The sequence below is a fragment of the Quercus lobata genome, chromosome 1 (genome assembly GCF_001633185.2).
Source record: "Quercus lobata isolate SW786 chromosome 1, ValleyOak3.0 Primary Assembly, whole genome shotgun sequence".
NCBI lineage: Eukaryota > Viridiplantae > Streptophyta > Magnoliopsida > Fagales > Fagaceae > Quercus > Quercus lobata.
The window spans coordinates 25,480,485-25,500,752 of record NC_044904.1 but is presented as its reverse complement, the minus strand read 5'-3'; the positions used below and the strand labels follow the sequence as shown (position 1 = coordinate 25,500,752).

General features: G+C 33.9%; 1 protein-coding gene across 1 annotated transcript; it reads left to right on the top strand.

Annotated features, from left to right (window-relative positions):
- The first annotated feature begins 2,431 nt into the window (after positions 1-2,431).
- Positions 2,432-4,634, top strand: LOC115990350 (cationic peroxidase 1-like). The gene is made up of 4 exons (XM_031114202.1): positions 2,432-2,644; positions 3,378-3,569; positions 3,732-3,897; positions 4,249-4,634. The coding sequence occupies exons 1-4, from the start codon at positions 2,432-2,434 to the stop codon at positions 4,632-4,634; spliced, it is 957 nt and encodes a 318-aa protein (XP_030970062.1).
- The last annotated feature ends 15,634 nt before the right edge of the window (positions 4,635-20,268 follow it).

Sequence of the window (20,268 nt, the reverse complement as noted above, 5' to 3'; positions counted from 1 at the left end):
TGTGTGTATATGAAATTATTTATTCTACTATTTAAATAAGGAGTAATACTACAGACATAAACTATTTTACAAAAATTTTACAAACTGCTAATGTGACAAATTCTTACTAGTTCTAATATGGGTCCATCACTAACATCACATTTTTCTTGCAATAACTATTTGGAAAATACTAAAGTCATATCAGCCGTTTGTAAAAATGTTGTAAAATAATTAGTATCTGTAGCATTACTCTTAAATAAGTATGATGTTGCAAACTTGCAAAATTCTAATAGAGGCTGAAAAAAGAAGTAAATTTAAAGATTATTTTTGTTGTTGATAATTTGATAGTTATAACAACAAGAAGAGGAATTTGAACCATACGCATTTCTATTAAAAATACTAAAAAATATCAAACTATCAATTAAAATACAAGACTCTTGGCATTATATAAGGAATCTTGATAGAATTTAAAGTCGATTAAAAATATATATATTAGACTAATGACTTGAAAAACTGCAAGTTTTCAAAAGCTTATGTGTCATTATTAGATGAAATCTTAATAAAATAAAATAAAAAAGATGAATTGTACCTAATTGGGAAACCTAATGAACACCTATAGAACTGTACCTAAAATTATCCCATTTTCATTTAGCATTCCACTCAAAAGCGTTTATACTAGTGTATTAATTATTCCCTTCATCCCACTTTATTTGTCCTGTTTGAAAAATCAAACTTTTTAAGGGAACATCATTTATTGTCTTGTCTACCTTTTAAAAATGTATAAGGTTCCAAAACTACCCTTAAATAAATTTATCAAAAATTTGAATTATTAATAAAATAGGGGTATAATAGGAACATTAGTAAATTAATGACTTTTATTTTTAGAAACAGGACAATATTTTGGGATATTCCAAAATGGAATAGAGGACAAACAAAGTGAGACGGAGGGAATAATTGTCATGTATTTAATGGGATAAATGAATTTATTTCTCAGTCTCAATTATTAAAATGTGATGTATTAATTATTTATATATAATGGAATTATGTGATATATATATATATATATATATTTCGAATCTAACTATATGTGTATATTAATTATGAGATTCATGTAGAAAAATCATTACAAATTCATTTTGCCACCATCCCAAAATAAGACCTTGTTTCTCTCTCTCTCTCAAAAAAAAAAAGACCTTGTTCACCTTATTTATGATAACACAGTATTGCTAAATTAGGATACATTGGGTTGTTTGGATGATCAGAATTTGAGTATGGATTTGGATTGTGACTTGTTGCGCAGATGTGTACTAAGTTCAATCTAATATTAAGTGTGTGTTTGATTCCAAATTAAAAAGTCAGCTTATTTTACTATTTAGCTTATTTTTGCTATTATTCATAAGCTCCATTGCACTTTTTGATACTAATCATGAGTCTCACTGTACTATTTTAACTAACTTTTACCTTTATCTACAGTACTTTCAGCAAAAAAATTTCAGTTTCAGCAAAATAAGCGGATCCCAAACACACCCTAAGTGTTTATTTGGTCGATGTGAGCTATACAACATATCACAAAGAGTCTTAATTATAACTTAGATTAATCTTGTAGAGTTAGTCTAATATTGGGTGTTTATTTGGTCAATGTGAGCTACCGATTACAAAGAGTCTTAATTATAACTTGGTTAATCTTGTGGAAGAATAGCAAAAAGAGTGGTGATAATTAAAAATTGTGTGTATGAGAGCTAAAATCGTGTTTTTAACATAATTTTAGTTAAACTTGTGATTTTAAAACACGATATTACCATTCTACAATTATAATTGAAATCGTGTTTTTAGCTAAAGTTAATACGGCAATGTATAAATCAGCATGTATAACAATAATTAGCATAATAGAAATATGACAACTTTCTTGACTAGTCATTTTATAAACTGTTAATCCTCATATGCTTCAAAACTTGACCTACAATGAATCTACATTGGAGATCCTATTTTTACATTAAAAAAAGAAAAAGAAAAAGAAAAAAGGGACCTAGTTAGGCCTTAACCCATGTAATGCTTGTGGAGAGTTGGCCAATTGAGGTGGGGTTAGGGGCAGGCATAGTTTTTGTTTTTAACTTTCATTTTATCTCTTTGAATTTTGACCAACGGATTTTAGCTGACTAATCATAAAATAATTATCAAGCCAAGGCATGTATGTCAGGAGTGGAATTTGGATGACATTTAAAAAATCTTGTTTCTTTGAATGGCTGCGTAGGATAGTATACCTCTTCCCCTTTGTAGAATTTTAATTTTCCAATTTTTTATTTACCTTTGACATAGGACACAAGCAAATTGCAAGGTCCAACGTAACAAAGTGCTGGCTCCTCTATAAATACAGCTACACGCATTATACATTTCCCACAACGAAAGACGAATCACAATTCTCTACTTCTTTGTGGTCTCTCTTCTTTGAAACATGGCCTTATACTCACACTCTAGCATGTTCTGCTTCTTTACAATTTTGTTAATATTTGGAGATGCCTCTGCGCAATTATCCCCATTTTACTATGCAAAGACTTGCCCAAGAGCCCTCTCTACCATTCAAACTGCAGTGAATAACGCAGTTGTTAAGGAGCATCGCATGGGGGCCTCTTTGCTCCGTCTCCATTTCCATGATTGCTTTGTCAATGCATGTTCTTTCTCCCCTCTATCTCTCTATATCTACAAAAATATACACACTGACCATACATGCACATGCACATGCACACACACGAGCACTACGTACGTAGTACAACATACATTTGTATGAGCATACGCAGTTATCATCATCTCTAGTAGCATATGTGAAATTATATACTCTTAAGATTGTTTTTAAGTGTTAAAAGAAAAAGGCGTAGCATAATTTTTGATTAGCTTAATGATCAATAACAAATATACATGCAACTTAATTACCTTATCAGTCATAACATTGAGGAACGTCCACGGTTAGTTTAGGTATGTATCAAATACTTTTTGTTATTCAAGTAAAAGACTGCAGCTAAATGAGTCTCTTATACTCCTCTCATTCCTCTAATTACTTAACAAAATAAAGAAAAAGAAAAAGAAAATATTATCTGCAGCAACCTTAATATATCATGCATGCACTAAAGATATAAATGCGTGCATACAAATACAACCTTATATAATCGGACACATCATATTCCATGATAGTTTATATATTTGCGGACCATATTCAAAGCTTGCATGCATGATGCATGTACCGTATTAAGGAGAAATGCAAATATCATTTAAAAAAAAAAAAAAAAAAAACCTTGGGGGAATAGGGAATAATAACACTACTCCTGCTTATATATATATTTTTTTCAGTTGATCTTGTCTCACTATTTACTACTATTGATGAATTAATTTTGTGGATTAAGCAGGGATGTGATGCATCAGTTTTATTAGATGACACTTCAAGTTTTACTGGGGAGAAGACAGCCGGCCCAAACGTCGATTCTTTGAGGGGTTTTGAAGTAATTGATACCATTAAGACTTCACTGGAGAGTGCTTGCCCTGGAGTTGTTTCTTGTGCAGATATCCTAGCTGTTGCAGCTCGTGATTCTGTTGCCGCCGTAAGTAATAGTATTAAAAATAAATAGGGGGATGATTATTAATCATGAGAATTAAGGATTAACACCGTTTTAATACAATTGGTATCCCAGTGCATACAACCTTTTTAAACTAAGAAACTTATCTTATTGTTAGTGTAATAATCTCACTATCCCTTTAAACAGTTAGCTGGGCCTTCATGGACAGTTCAGTTGGGCAGAAGAGACTCGACCACAGCAAGTTTATCAGCTGCAAATAGCGACCTCCCATCTCCTGCAATGGACCTGAAAGACCTTATATCTACCTTCTCGAACAAAGGGTTTAGTACAAAAGAAATGGTAGCCCTCTCAGGTAAAACATAGTAAATTTTTTTAATGAGATTTCTTTTATTGCAATGAGTTTGTTGCATACAATTTAATGATTCTTTGTTTTCTTGTGAAAATAGTACTGTACTGTCCATAGTCCTACCAGTTGAATTAGAGTGCTTTTAGGATGGTGACATATGCTGAAAATAAGCATATTACTTTGACTATTTTCTAACTATATCTGAAATTTGCATTTTGTCATCATAAGCATTAAGTCATTCTTGAATCAAATAACAGAACAGTGGAGTCACATCAATAAAAATTTAGTCCTGAGCTTCTTGGAAGTTGAATCAACTAATTCTTATACGTTTTCCTTTTCTGAATTGTTCACAAATAGGATCTCATACAATAGGCCAAGCTAGGTGCTTGATGTTTCGTGGACGTATCTATAACGAGACCACCATAGATTCAGAATTTACAAAATCAACACAATCAAACTGTCCAATCACAGGGGGAGATAGCAGCCTTTCTCCAATAGATGCCACCAGTCCTGTTATCTTTGATAATGCTTATTTCAGGAATTTGGTGAATAGCAAGGGCCTGTTACATTCGGACCAACAGCTCTTCAGTGGCGGCTCCACAGACTCTCAGGTCACCACCTATAGCTCAGGCTTTTCAACTTTCTTCACTGATTTCGCCAATGCCATGGTGAAAATGGGGAACCTTAGCCCTCTCACAGGAAGCAATGGCGAAATTCGTACTAATTGCGGGAAAATCAATTGAACCTTACAACTGAACTAAGTTGTTAATTTATATAGAATATGTGGTTTCCCGTGTTTTGATTCAACCAATCGCTATAATAAAGTGGAGATCAAAACATGTTAAATGAATTCTGTTAATGTAATTTGATTTTATAGTTTCTGTTCTTGAAAAAAGTTTGTATGAATTGTAAAACATGAAGTTTTGTTTTCAATTCTGAAAAAAGAAAGTTATAAATAAATAGTGCCTGTTTATCGATTTTAGATACAGAGTAACTCATAAGTACAATTGCAAATTCAACATTCAAGTCAAAACAGAAAGTTTTGTATTGTTGCTCAAACTTAATGTCCTTCAAGTGTTTATGGATCTAAGGAAGACATACTAGCCTTGGTTTTGCACTCAGTAAATACAGTCTTCACAGGCATAGCTCTAGTCTTGTATTCAAGATACTAATCAATGACAAACCATATGCTTAATAAGTTAGGTGTACGCTATTTATTTTTATTTTTATTTTTTGATAGAAGGTGTACGCTACTTTGAATTAGGGGTGTGCATGGGTTGGGTTTGAAAAAAATATCCAACCCAACCCAATCTAACCAATTACAGGAGTCCAACCCAACCCATTTTGATTGCGTTGGATCAGGTTGGAGTCATCGGACCCATGAGTTGGACAATTTTAATTTTTTTAATTGAGTATTAGAACACCAATACAAATAAGAGCAAATTTGTAATCTAATAAACTTGAGCATAGTACCAACCTAATACAAACTATTTTATTAGTGCTTCAAAGTTATTAGGATATCATATAGTTCTATCTCAACTCAGTTAATAAAAAAGAGAGTAAATAATAAAATTATATAATATGTTAGAATTCAAGCACACATACAATCTTCATCAATGGAGGAAATCAAGCAAACCATGAGAGAGAGATGAGAAAACTGTATATGCATATATTGATAAATATCTGAGCTCTACCTTTATATATTAGGATCAGAGGGGGGAAAACACTAACAATAGTAACTAACTTCTAATCTAGCCAATACAAAACTGACAACTGTCAAAACAGAAATCTAACTAATTCTATATACAAACTACTTGCAGTTTAAGCATATCTATTCTAAACTACTTGTAGCTTAGGCAGTTCCCTTCCATTCTTGACTTGTACACAGTTTAACACTCCTTCTCAAGATGAACTGTATATATTTATCAAGTTCATCTTGGAAAGAAGATGAAAGCACTACTTTTGTCCAAGAGCTTTAGTGAAGAAATCTGCTATTTGATGCCTTGTTGGAATGTGGAAAGTCTTGATAACACCATCTTGAATTTTCTCTCTATTGAAATGACAATCCACTTCAACATGTTTTGTTCTTTCATGGTACATGGGATTGGCAGCAATGTACAAAGCAGCTTTGCTGTCACTATACAAGTAGGTAGGTTGTGTACGGTGCACCCCAAAAGTCTTGAACAAAGCAATTAACCACACAATTTCACTAGTCACTATGGCCATAGCCCTATACTCAGATTTAGCTAAGGATTTTGAAACAACTTGCTGGTTCTTACATTTCCAGGAAATTAGAGAATCCCCTAGAAATACACAGAAACCTGAAACAGATCTCCTTGTATCAATGCAAGCTGCCCAGTTAGCATCACAATAAGCTTTCAATTGTAAACTTGAATCTGCAGAAAGGAACAAATCCTATCACTACAAGAAATTTGTACTATTGTGGCAGTTTTTTTGCGGCGGGTGTAAAAACCGCCGCTGTATATAGGGTCTATTGCAACGTTTTTTGGGTCTGTCACTATAGGTATAGTCTTTTGTGGCGTCCTACATCGATGGAACATAAAACCGCTGCAATATATATGTTTTAGCGGCAGTAACTTAGATATAATGGCGCTTTTGAGACCCGCCACAATAAATACATCATTTTGCGTAGATACTATAACGATGGTAGAGAAAAACGCTGCAATATGCGAGCTATAACGGCATTTGTATGACCACCGCAATAGGGACTCCTTTTTGCAGCGGTTTTTCTTAGTTATAGCAGTGGTCCAACCCGCTGCTATAGACCTTCTAACTCCCCGCCTCTCCCCAAATCTTCCGTCTGTTTTTTTTTTTTTTTTTTGGCTTTTCATTTTTGCCAAAAACACTATATCTCTCTATCTCATTCACTTCAGAGACCCAAAATCCCAGCTCTCTCTTTCTTTCTTTCACTCTCCCTTGTAGACCCAAAATCCCACCACCACCACCGCCACCGCCTTCTCAACAACCCCACCACCACCACAAAACCACGTTGACTCAGTGGCCGCCACCTAGCAACCCCAATCCACCTCGTCGCTGCCACCTCATTTCAATCCACCTTGTGAGTTTTTTTTTTTATCTGATGTGTTATTTGTTTTTGTTGTTGTTTGTTTGGTAATATATTAGGATGTTTTCTAGTCGAAAACCAAATTATTCCTCTGAATTCTTTGATTCTTTACTTTTTGAAATGGGTTATTGATGTTGGGCTTGTTTATTGGGTTGATTGTGTGAAGAAAAGTAAATGCAATTTGAGCCAAACCTGTTCAATTTCTCTCTCTCTCTCTCTGGGGAAATTGTGAGATTATCATAATGTTTAGACTATATTGAATCAGTCACGTAATTTGAGATGAATTGGGAGTGAATGTGCTTATAATCTTCTCAAACTGATATGCCATTCAAAAGGTGGAAGCACTCTCCTTCAACTTAGAGCATTATAGCAAATTTATCATCAAATTATAAGGGTTTCTTTAGCTGCAAATTCTATTATGGGTCACTTGTTACTGCTCTGTAGTATTCTACAATCTGTCTTGGGCATTGTGTTTTAAATTTATTGTAGAGATTTATGCCATTAACAGATTCACCATTAGTTGTGTATTTTCATAGAGATGGCTATCCAATTAGTAGAAAACATGGTCCCTAAATATTTAAGCTATTCCTAAAAGGAAAATAAATTGATTCATTGATTGTAGCAAACATTGATAACAATGGTCCTAGCAATCTATTGGTGTAAGCATGTTTAAACCATTTTCTGAAATATAGAAGCAGCATAGGTAGTAGATTGAAGCTTAAAGTATTTTTGGGTTTGCTTTTAAACAAATCTTTTGAGGACAGAATTTGCAATGTTTTAAAGCAAGAAAAGTTCTTTAAATAAAGTTGTTAACAAGATAGTACCCTATGTTAAGTGGTGCAAGTTGTAAGGAATTCAAATTGTTTTCAAAAAGGATAATGGTTCTTCTATCTCCTTTTTTGAAAGATTTGAGTGCTTGGGTTGGGGTGTATATCTTGTTAATTGGAGGTATGGCTCTTGCGTACTCTTGTAGTCATTTTTGTTTCTATTTTTTAGTTCTTTATGTATAATTAGGTTGAATATATTTAATTTCAGTAAAATCATCACTCATTTGTAAAGGATTTTTTCAACTCTGCACTTCTAACTATCCATCCATTTTATAATATTTTGTTGGAGATATCATGTTCACTGCTGGCAATTCTTAAGCATTTTCATAATACATATTTTATTAGGGATACTCTATTTCTATTAATCTGTCTATATCACCAAAATTTTCACCCTCATTTCTTTGCATTTCCTTTTCTTCACTTTCTTTAGCTTCAACCAGGTAGCCAATTCCTCGTAGTTGCTTGACTTACCCCCACCACTACAAGGTAACAAATATTTGTCCTTGAACTATTTGTTTCACTATATATTTTCTTTACAAAACAGATTTGGTGTTTGATAGTTTTTATTTTATTTTATTATTATTAAATTCTTTTGGTTTTATCTTAAAGGACTAAAATGAGATTTGAGTTTTGAATTTGATTAGCTTGGTTAATAGTTATGATGATACTTGTTTTTATTTTACACTTTGATAGTTGAAATGGCAAGGCAAAAAGCAAATTTGCGCATGTGTTCCAAGAGCGTAACCGTGGAAGGAGCTTCTATAGAACATGTGGATCAAGAAACGAACCAAGAAATGCACAATTCTTCTATGTAAGGTATGGGCTTACAACTTGATATCAAATTTGCTATTAATTTGCTTAAAATTTATATTAAAATATATATAAGCATGGGTTGTCATTGCAAGCTATGCATCATAACCAAAAATTAAATTTTGGAAAATTGTATAGAATTTGGGGAAACAGTTGAAATGTTGGTTAAAATGTGCAAAAAAGTATAGAGAAATTGTTGCTGCCCTTTTTTTTTTTTTTAATATTGAATTATTTCATTAAAAACAAGCTAATTTTTTAAAAAATAGTTTTTTTTCTTTGAAAAAAAAAGTCATTTTAAAATCTAATTATCTGAGCTTTTAAGTTTTAAGATAATCTGATTTTCTAATTATATCATCTACATAAATTGTATATTTTGTGTGCAACTTTTTTACTTAAAATTATTTACTGTATAATATTTTAAAAATAAATTATCATGCTAATGCCAAACACTGGTGACACAACCAAAAAGAATTTCATTAAACACTCTTACTTTTTCTAGTAAAAATTCTAGCATAATATTAAACACTATCTCTTAGCAAAATACAACTTATAATATATTATTTCATTTGCCACCTCACTTTCCTCTTTTTTTTTTTTTAATTTTTATTTAATTTCATATATATTTACTTACTTTAACAATAATGTCTCCTTTAAATTTTAGATGTACAGCCACCTGTACGTGCCACTCGTGGGCCAAGCAAGTACTTGGATGTTTGGGATCTTCCCGATGACCAAGTAAATGAGTTGCCGCTAAATAGTGTGCATCAGCTAGTTGATGAAGGGGCGAGGGCTTTCATTGGTTTCTTGGGGACGATTGCGCAGAAACCCCACATGTGCCCAATAAGATATCTGAATTGGAGGGACATGCCAGAAGAATATAAAGAAGAGTGTTGGTGTCTTGTAGAGGTAAACCAGGAACTTATAATACTTGTAATTATGAAATTTTAGCATGCTTGTTGCAGTTCTAATTCTAACCCAACTATTTGATTGTAATTTGCTAACTCAACTATTTGATTGTAGTGAAAATACGTCGTCTCTACTAATCCTACTGCATATGTGGGTTTGAAGAAATTTACCTTACAAAAAATTGGGAAGGGTTGGAGGGATCACAAGTGTGGGCTGAAAATGGCTCATTACATACTGCATCCAAGAAACAAAGCACAGATAAAGAGCAACCGACCCAAGGGATGCATACCAGAAGATTGTGATGTTCTTGTTGACCATTGGTATACTGAGGATGCAATGGTATGTTCTTTTTAATTTTTTTTTTTTAAGATGTGCTTAATCTGTGTTTTTGGTTTTCATTATTGCCGTGTTGTAAATTTGATGGTTATTTCTGCCCAAAGAACATGTTTTACTTTACTAATTGTTGCTTGAAAGTTGTGACTCAACAAAGTTGGTGATCTGAGATAGGTCATATATTAGCCAATGGCTGAGATAGTCTTATATAATGCTGCTGCTATTGCTTTTGCTATGGGTAGATTTTTAGTTCTTTTGATACATAATTAGGTGCATGATAAGTGTTTTTGTTAAAATCAAATCCTCAAAACTGAAATCCATGATGTGTATGTATTAATTCATTAAATCCTTTGACTTTAAATTCTTATGTCTATGAACTGATTGTCATGTTTTTTTTGTTGGTACATGAATATTTTCTTGTTTCTCAGCTGTCCATGATTAGAATTTTACCTTCTTTTATGTTTTGTTTTGAAAAATAAACTCCAACCCAACTAAGCCCTCATACAACTAGTTGTGTGTTAGTGTGAGCATATATATGATGATATAGATTTCACTTAAAAGAAATAAAGCAAAGAACAAAAAGTAGAAACTAAAAAAGGAGGACCTTCCTCAATCTAAGAACCCCTTGGATCAATCTACCATTCCATTAAGTCTTGAAGCAAAATTTCTGCCAACTAAGACACAAAGGAGTTAGAAATTTCTAATTAAGGTGTTTTGTTGTTGGTGTTTTCTAATTTATAATGCTGTTGTTGCTGCTTTTGATGCTTCCTACCTAAATAAGAGGTGGAGGATAGCTTATGGGTTGAATCCCATGCAAGTGTGTGAGTTCTAGTTACCCATATAAAACAAGTGTTATCCTTTTCCTTTTATGTTAGTTTTTATTTTCCCAATCAGAAAGATAATTTTGTCTTGCCTTTTTAGGCTTATCAAAGATTTTGTCTTGCTTTTCTGATGGTATTCTCTAACTCCATAATTTTGTAGATAGAGTTAGAGAAGAATAGAGACTGTCGTTCTAAACAAGAGGACTTACATACTGTTGGTTCATGCAGCTTTGCTGTGCACGCTGCAAAGAAGGTAATAACTATTATGACTAATTTTTAAATGATTTGAATTATTTTAAGTTTATGTGGAACCAATATTCATCATTACATAAATATGTCCTTCATATTGCAGGCAAAAGTGGATGGACGTCCTGTAGAGCTTGCAACATTATATTCAATACTGCATACTCGTAAAGATGGATCTGCAGTTAATCTTGTAATGCAAGCAAAAATGGTGAGTAATCCATTTGTGGTTTCATTTTCATTATCAATCATTGCATTTGCTTCAATAGAGTGGTTTTACAATAACCATACTGTTTAACATGCTTGTTGCAGTTCTAATTCTATGGAGTAAATGCCTGTGAATGACCATAGTTAAGGAGATGTATTGTTGCTTCAAAATGTAAAGAAACTACTGAAGTTGGTTATTGTGAAATAATGAACCCAATTAGCTTTTATAAACATTCTAAGGACTTTACAATATTATTAAAAACTAGGCATAAGCAGATTCTATCACTAATATCAGCACATATAGTTTTAACTAAGCTTTCATCTCCACAAACTTTACCATAGCTTCCTGTATTCTTTCAATCCATATATGGTATATAAGAGAATTTCATTTCATCAATGAAAGATGAAATGAAATTCTATAGGGATAGCAAGTATTAATTTAGTTCCTCTCTCATCTTTATTAATAGTATCTTGTATTGCTATAGAGAGGACAGATTTTGGTTGCATCTTATTGTATTCATTATATTGTGTATGCTTCTCAATATAATTTTTGTTGTCTTCAATCAAATGATGTTGCTAATTTCTAATTATTTCGTTTTGTTCAAACCCAAATATCAAGATAAAATGAAGGAGTTGTTAGCCTTCGCACCGGACGATGTGTTTGCCAAAGTGATGGGTAAGGAGCGCAAATGTCATATTCATGGGGTAGGATTTGGTCCAAGCCCAAGTGGCCGAAGTAGCAAGAGTGCTCTCATGGACCTTCAAATATGATCAAGTCAATCAAGGGACGACGAAGTTGCACAACCGAAGGCTTCCTTGGTTGAGATGTAGGAGAAATTGTCCTCTTTTGATGAAATGAAGGAAAGACTTAGCCAATTCGAAGACATGGAGCAAAGAATGGCTCACATGCTTCAACAAGTGCAACAAATAACTTCATAATGCAGTTAGGTTGGCATTAATGATTTTGATTTTGGGGTTTCTAATGGTTAATTTGTGTTTTTGGGTTAATTTGTATTCATATAGTAATAAGGTTAGTGTTGTGTTTTTTAAGCTTTCTTTCTAAGTTACATGATTTTTACTTGCCAATTTTAAGGTAATATATAACTTAGTGAAGACTTTGGGCTGTTGAAAAATATCAAAAGTGTGTAAAGGGGTTTGATCCTTTGGGCTGATTAGCACTTGGAGTCTGATAATGTTAATTAGCACTTAGGCTAATTAGCACTTGGGCTGATTAGCACTTTGATTAGCATTAGATATTGGATAGTCATTAGTATTGCCTTAGGATTTACTTCTTGGACATTTATAGCTGAGGTTGTGCCATTGCTAGTGCTGATTTTATTGGCATACTTGCTATACAAGACCATTTCTAGCAGATCTTGTAAAGGGGTCTTGCTATGGTTTCTAATGTCATTGGTAGAAATTACATCTCTCAAATAATTTATACAATTGGGTTCTTGTATATGCCATTTGTATTGAAATTCTTCTATATTCTGATGTTGAATTAATTGAGTTAAGTAAAGGTGGAGGATGAGGTCAACCAATGGGATGCTGTGTAATTGGCAATAAAAAAATCACTTTTGTTGGATTAAGGATTATATTGAATAGCATCTTAAATGGTTGATAAGCAGCTAGTTCTTTATCTAGATTAGCTAGGCAACCGTTTACTTTGATTTAAAGAAGTGTTTACTTTGATTTAAAGAAGCATATCAACTGGAAAGGAAGCTTAGCTTTGTCAAGTGCAAAATTTTTCTAGTTGAAACTAAGAGGATCGAGTTGTTGAATTATTGGGACATGAGTTGATTGTATTAGGCCTATGTTTTAGAAAAACTTTTTTTATGAGATGATGGGAATGTCGGCCTCTGGCTTTTGCCTTCTCTTCTTTATTTAAGTATTTGCCACTGTAGACATTTTGTTGTTTCATTTTTCATTTACCAGAGATAAATTTATAGAATATACATCTCTGAGTAAAGTATAAACATAGAATTCAATGAGGCTGTGCCCAAGAATGGTCTTTTACTCATAGTATGCTTTCACTATACATGCTTTTAATCTTGACATCATGATTTGCAGATTCTTACCGATATTTTGAATTAATCTTGCATTGTAAACATTTTTAAGTTCCAGTATATGTTATAGATCAATATGAATTGGAGGCTCCCAAATTCTCTAAAGGCATTGCTCATGGGCAACCTTTCAAGCTTTGGACATCATGCAATCCACTTGCATTGGCATTCAGTTTATGGATGCATGGTTATAATTTAAGCAGGGTTTGTTCTTTAGGTTGCATACTATTTTCAAAATCTGAGTTTTGCCCATTTATGTTCTAAGTTTGTGGTTTTTGTTGGACTATGATTTGGTATGACAAAGCCTAAGCGTAGCTTCCTTATTTTCCATTGATGTTACCGCAGTTAGTGGGTTTTATGTTGATTGGGAACATAGCAGTACTCCTAAATGAATTTTTAAGGTGATCAACACATGTTCAAGGGGATGTGGCTTTTCACAACCTAAATTAAATTTAACGTGATTAATATTCCACATGAACAAGATTCATTTCTTCCTTATAGAAATTGAGTTTATACTTTAAGGTGTTTGATAGTTGTATTGTGACTTCCATATTGTAGTTGTAGCCTTTGAAACTCCAAATTTCCCTTGTAATGCTCATGCATTAAGCAATTTTGGATTCCAATATTTGGTATCGTTATGTCCTAATAAACACCTTTTGTTTTTTTGGTATGTATGACGTTCCTCCGATCCTACAATCCCCAACTCTCCAAAAATCACCAGCTACATCCCATCAACTAAGCAGCTTATAAATTTTATGTTGGTGTTTGAGGACATTTTGTGTATAAAGAACCACATTTGAACAAACACATTTTTTGCAAGTATTGAAAAATATTTTGAAACACTTTGAAACTTTGATTATGGTGTTAGTTTAATTTAAGTGTTGAAGGACTTTCTGTGTACAAAGGACCACATCTTTTCTTTTGTTAATTTTATGATGATGGATATAGACAATGTTATGTAGTTAATATAATGTTGTGTACAAAGGACCATATCTTTTCTTTTGTTATGTATTTAATAATTTATTTCTATATTAATATTACGTTAGTTTGGAGACATTTGTGGTGTTGTTAATTAGTTACATTTATAGTATTGTGTTAGTAGAGCTAAAACTATTATAGGTTTTTTGTAACAGGTCTATAAAAAAAAAAAAAAATAGTGGTTTTAAAACCTAATAGGAAAAAAAAAAAAAAAAAGAACCTATAGCGGCGGTCAAAAAGCGCCGCTAAAGGTGCATATATTATAATTTAAATGAAGCCCTATAGCGGCGTTTTTGCCTGCCGCTAAAAGGTTTACACATATAGCGGCATTTCTCCCCGCCGCTAAGAGTGCAATGAGTCCGTTTTAATTAGTTCCCTATAATGGCGCCTTTTGTCCATCGCTAAAGGTGGACACCAATAGAGGCGGGCATAACCCGCCGCTAAAAGTCAATTGACATGAATTCTGGTCTCATACAGCAGCATTTTTCTACCCGCCGCAAAAAACCAAAAACGCCACTAAATGGTACATTTATAGCGGCATTTTTTGTTATCGCCACAATAGAGCTATTGCGGCACCGCAACACTGACGGGTAGAATCGCCACAATAGCCCCTGCCACAATAGGCCAAATGGACCTTTAGCAGTAGTTTTTTGGGCTTTTGCGATGGTTTTGGCCCGTCGCAATAGTCTAGTTTTTTTGAAGTGTATCCTAGTGTCTTCTTCAAGTACTTAATGATTCTATAAGCTGCTCGTAAGCGAGGAACTTTAGGGGAAATCATAAATTGGCTCAATTTATGTACTGAATAGCATATATCAGGCCTAGTCAAGGTTAAGTAAAGGAGCTTGTCAATTAGCCTTCTATGTTGTGAAGAATCTGAAACTGGTTCACCAATATAGTTACTGAATTTTGCAGATTGCTCCATAGGTATGCTTGCAGGTTTACTAACCAACAAACTTGTATCAGTAAGAATATCCAAGGTATACTTCCTTTGACATAAGGAAATACCTTTTGTAGTTCTAGCCGCCTTATGTTTAAGAAAGTATTTCAATATGCCAAGGTCTTTAAGCTGAATTTACTATCCAAAGACTGCTTGAAAGAGTTCACTGCATCCACATCATTGCTTGCAATTAATATGTCATCAACATACACCAAAATGATAATAATGGAACCTCCTTTAATTTTGGTGAAGACTGAGTAATCAGATTTGAATTGAACAAACCCATGACTGACAATTGTGGAAGACAGTTTTGCAAACCATTGTCTGCTAGCTTGTTAAGTCTATACAAAGAGCAATCTACAAACCTCCCCCTTATTGCCAAACCCAGGAGGTGGAAGCATGTAGACTTCTTCATGAAGATCACCATGGAGAAAAGCATTATTGACATTAAGTTGTGTCAAATGCTAACCAGAAACAGCAGCAAGAGCAAGCAAAGTCCTGACTATTACAAACTTGACCACAGGAGTAAATGTTTCATAAAAGTCAATTCCCTCAGTTTGTGTAAACCCCTTAGCCACCAAACGAGCTTTATACCTTTCTACAGAACCATCAGCTTTCAATTTCACTTTGTATACCCAATTGCACCCTATAGGAACCTTGCTAGGAGGAAGTGGACACATAAGCCAAGTGTTGTTAGCCTTAAGAGCATCAATCTCAGCTTGCATTGCTTCTTGCCATCTAGGATCCAAGATGGCTTCAGCATAAGAATTAGGCTCCTTAGAAATAGAGAGAGAAATAGCAAAAGCCCTATGACCAGTGGAAAGGTTATTATAAGACAAGGTAAATGATATAAGATAGAGAATACCTAAATCATTGGAAGCAATGGAATCATGTGGCTGAGTAAGAGAAGTTGAAGCTAACACATGAGCAAAAGCAAGGTTGTAGTGGTAATCATGAAGATAAGAAGGTGCCTTGTGAGGTGTAGAGGATTTTATTTGAGGTTGAGGCATTGGTGGAGAAACAGGAGTGGAAGTAACAGGAGGGATAAGAGCAGCAGGAGCAGAATTAGACTGCTCTAGGTCAGAATGAAGAGGCACAAGATCAGGAAACTCATCAGGAGGGGCTACAATATCTGTAGTAAAAGTAGAAGTGAATCTTGCAGAAGTAGGAGGTGTAGGAAGCTTTGTAGAAATAGGTGATGGACAAGACTCAAGTAGAATAGGTTGGTTTGGAAACATTGAATGAGAAGTTGGGAAAGAAGGAATGCAAGTGGATTTTGCAGTCCAGTGTTTAAAAGGGAAACATGACTCTTTAAAGATAACATCCCTAGAAACAAAACAGGTTCTAGAAGCTAAATCATAAAGTTTGTAACCTTTTGTACCAAATGGATAACCAAGGAAAATACATGCCTTGGCCCTGGGATTAAATTTGGACTTGTCTCTTGCCAAGGTTGAAGCATAACAAAGGTAGCCAAATGATCTAAGATGACTATAAGAAGGAGGACGACCCAATAACATTTGGAAATGAGTAATATCATGCAAAAGGGGACTAGGTATTCTATTAATGAGATAAGTGGCAATGAGAACACAATCACCCTAAAACTTTAAAGGAAGATTGGCTTGAAACCTTAATGCTCTAGCAACAGCAAGAAGATGCTAATGCTTCCTTTCAACCACTGAATTTTGTTGTGGTGTTTCTACACAACTAAGCTAATGTATGATACCTTTAGAAGCATAAAAGGAGTTTAAGACAAACTCAAGTCCATTATCAGATCTAAGGATCTTGATAGGAACCTTAAATTGTGTGAAAATCAAATTATAAAATGATTGAATTAAGTAGGAAGTTTCAAATTTGTGTTTCATTAGGTAGACCCAAGTACATCCACTATAATCATCCACTAAAGTAAGAAAATACTTAGTTCCATTCAATGAAGGAGTAGAATAAGGCCCCCAAATGTCGGTATGAACCAAGTCAAAACAAGAAGATGAAGAAGAAATAGAAGAAGGAAAAGGCAACCTTTTTTGCATGGCAAGAGGACAAACAGAACAATAAATTTTTTTTATTAATATTGCATGTAATGACATTTGGTACAAGAGATTGCAACAAGACTAATCTTTGTGGGGAAGGATGACCTAACCTACAATGCCATAAGCTAGTTTTATCAACTTCAGAAATACAAGAGTTGAAACAGAAAGAAGAAAACCTAGACAACTTAGCAAGGACATCAGAAAAAGATGCTCATAATGAAATGGGAGAGTTGCTTTGCAGTGTACAAAGGCCTCCTTTCTTCTTACCCAACCCAATCATCTTCTAGAGCTATAATTCCTAAATGAGACAGAATTGTGAAAGAAAAATACAACAACAAGATGAAGTTTGAGTTAGTTTACTGATAGAGATCAAATTGAAGGAGAAACTAGGAATGCAAAACACATTTTCTAAGAGCAATGTAAGAGAAACTTGCATAGTCCTAACATGTGTGATGTTAGCCATATCACCATTAGGCAACCTAATAGAGATTTGAACTATGGCAATTATAGAAGTAAAGAATTGAATTGAATGTACCATATGGTATGTGGCACCACTATCCAGAATCCAATCAGTGGAACTAATATGAGTTGTGACAGCACTAGAAGAGAAGACAGAATATTCTAAGGAAGGAGCTAACCAAATACCTGAAACCTCATGTTCTTGAAGACCAATGGTAGGCTAAGTGATGATATTGGCAACTTGGTGTGTGTCAGAACCTCCTTCTTGTGGTGCTTAAGTACCAAAGTGGCTGTGAGAATTCAACAAACTAAGCAATTGTTAATATTTTGAACGGGTCAAATTCACACTTTCATCAGGAGAATTGTCAGTTGCCATAACATTATTAGCAACGGAATCAGCTTGTGAAACCTTGGTCTTGAACTTATAACTAGGAGGGTACCCATATAGCTTGTAGCATTTATCAGCTACATGTCCCAAAACTCCACAATGAGTATATTGAGGTCTCCCAAATTCGGCCTTGTTGAAGGATTTACTAGAACCATTAGTCTTGACTGCCAAAGTAAAAGACTTAATGGTGTTCTTCTTTCCAACCATCCTTTGCTTCTCATCTTGAAGCAAAAGAGAAAACACCTTATCCAAAGAAGGAATAAGGTCCATTAACAAAATTTGCCCCCTAATTGTGGTATAGGTTTCATTGAGGCCCATCAGAAAAGACATGCCATAGTCTTCTACCTGATGACCACAAGAACAAGTCCTATAATCTAAAAATTCTTGCCACTATGAATTAAATTTGGTGTAATAGCTACTGATGCTCAGATCCTCTTGTGCTAAAGAGCAAATTTGCTTAATGGTGTTCTTCTTTCCAACCATCCTTTGCTTCTCATCTTGAAGTAAAAGAGAAAACACCTTACCCAAAGAAGGAATAAGGTCCATTAACAAAATTTTCCCCCTAATTGTGGTATAGGTTTCATTGAGGCCCATCAGAAAAGACATGCCACAGTCTTCCACCTGATGACCACAAGAACAAGTCCTATAATCTAAAAGTTCTTGCCACAATGAATTAAATTTGGTGTAATAGCTACTGATGCTCAGATCCTCTTGTGCTAAAGAGCAAATTTCCTTCCTTAACTCAAAAATACATGGTCCATTGCCTTGAGAAAATTTGTGTTGTAAATCCAACCAAACCTCCCTAGTTGTCTTGAAGTAGACCACACTAGGTTGAAGATCCTTTGAGATGGAATTGAACAACCAAGCTAGGACAGTGTTGTTATATTTGCACCAAGTAGTGTAGAGAGGATGATCAATTGATTGAGGCTTCAGTAAGGAACCATCAATGAAGCCTATTTTGGATTTAGCATCCAAGCCAATGAGAACAGCTCTACTCCAAGTGCTGTAGTTCTCTTCAGTGAGGTGCTGAATAACAAGTGACACACCAGGATTGTCACTGTTAGACAAGAAATATGGACTAGAAGAATTTTCCCATGGTTGAATGGTTGGAATAGAGGTACTTGATGTACTGTCACTTATTTCTTCAAATCAGAGATCAAGAACTGATATACTACAACCAAGATTGATGAACTCTAAACCAAAATTCAACAAGAACAGCAACAAAAGCTTCAAGATTCTCAGAACGAGAATTAAAACAGAATTCAATAAGAACAGGAATTGAATCTAAATCCACTGAACAAGTGAAGATTTAGATGATGAATTCAACTGCAGAAACCCTACGGTTCTTTCACAAGAAATGAAAGTTGAATTTTCAATGATTAAATTAAGATCCAAATGAAATTCAATTACTAAAACCCTAAGTTTTGAATTCAATTTGCTAAGGATTGCAAAAGAAAGCAAAACAGAGAGGAAAGAAAATGTACGAGAATCAAGAGAAAATGTAAAGGAAAATTTTCTACTTGATCTGAAACTAATCATAGGAAAAACAAAGAATTGAACTATCAATTTCAAAGAGTACCAACAATGAAGACTCTGAACTAGCTCTGCTCTGATACCATGTTAGAATTCAAGCACACATACAATCTTCATCAATGGAGGAAATATAGCAAACCAAGAGAGAGAGATGAGAAAACTGTATATGCATATATTGATAAATATCTGAGCTCTGCCTTTATATATTAGGATTAGAGGTGGGAAAACACTAACAGTAGTAAATAACTTCTAATCTAGCCAATACAAAACTGACATCTGTCAAAACAGAAATCTAACTAATTCTATATACAAACTACTTGCAGTTTAAGCATATCTATTCCAAACTACTTGTAGCTTAGGCAGTTCCCTTCCATTCTTGACTTGCACACAGTTTAACATAATATATATTTTAAATATATATTAAATATAAGTGAGTTGGGTAAGGTTTTTGGGTGCCCTAGGCTGTAAAAAAATAATTTTGAAAAATCTCAGGAATGTCAAAATAGGGTAATGACACGTGACCTATAGAAAATTTTTAACGAATCCATGTGTGTCAACTTAAAAATTTCTAAGATGAAGCATTATATGATTTTCCTTATTGTGACATATTTTAAAGAACATACAACACATTGCATATTTTCATTTGCCTAATCAACATCCCATTGGACCATTTTATAAGTGACATGTAAATTTTAAATTGACAACTACTTATAAATCTAAGATTGTCCATTAAATTGAGTTTGTAGGGTAGGACCATCTC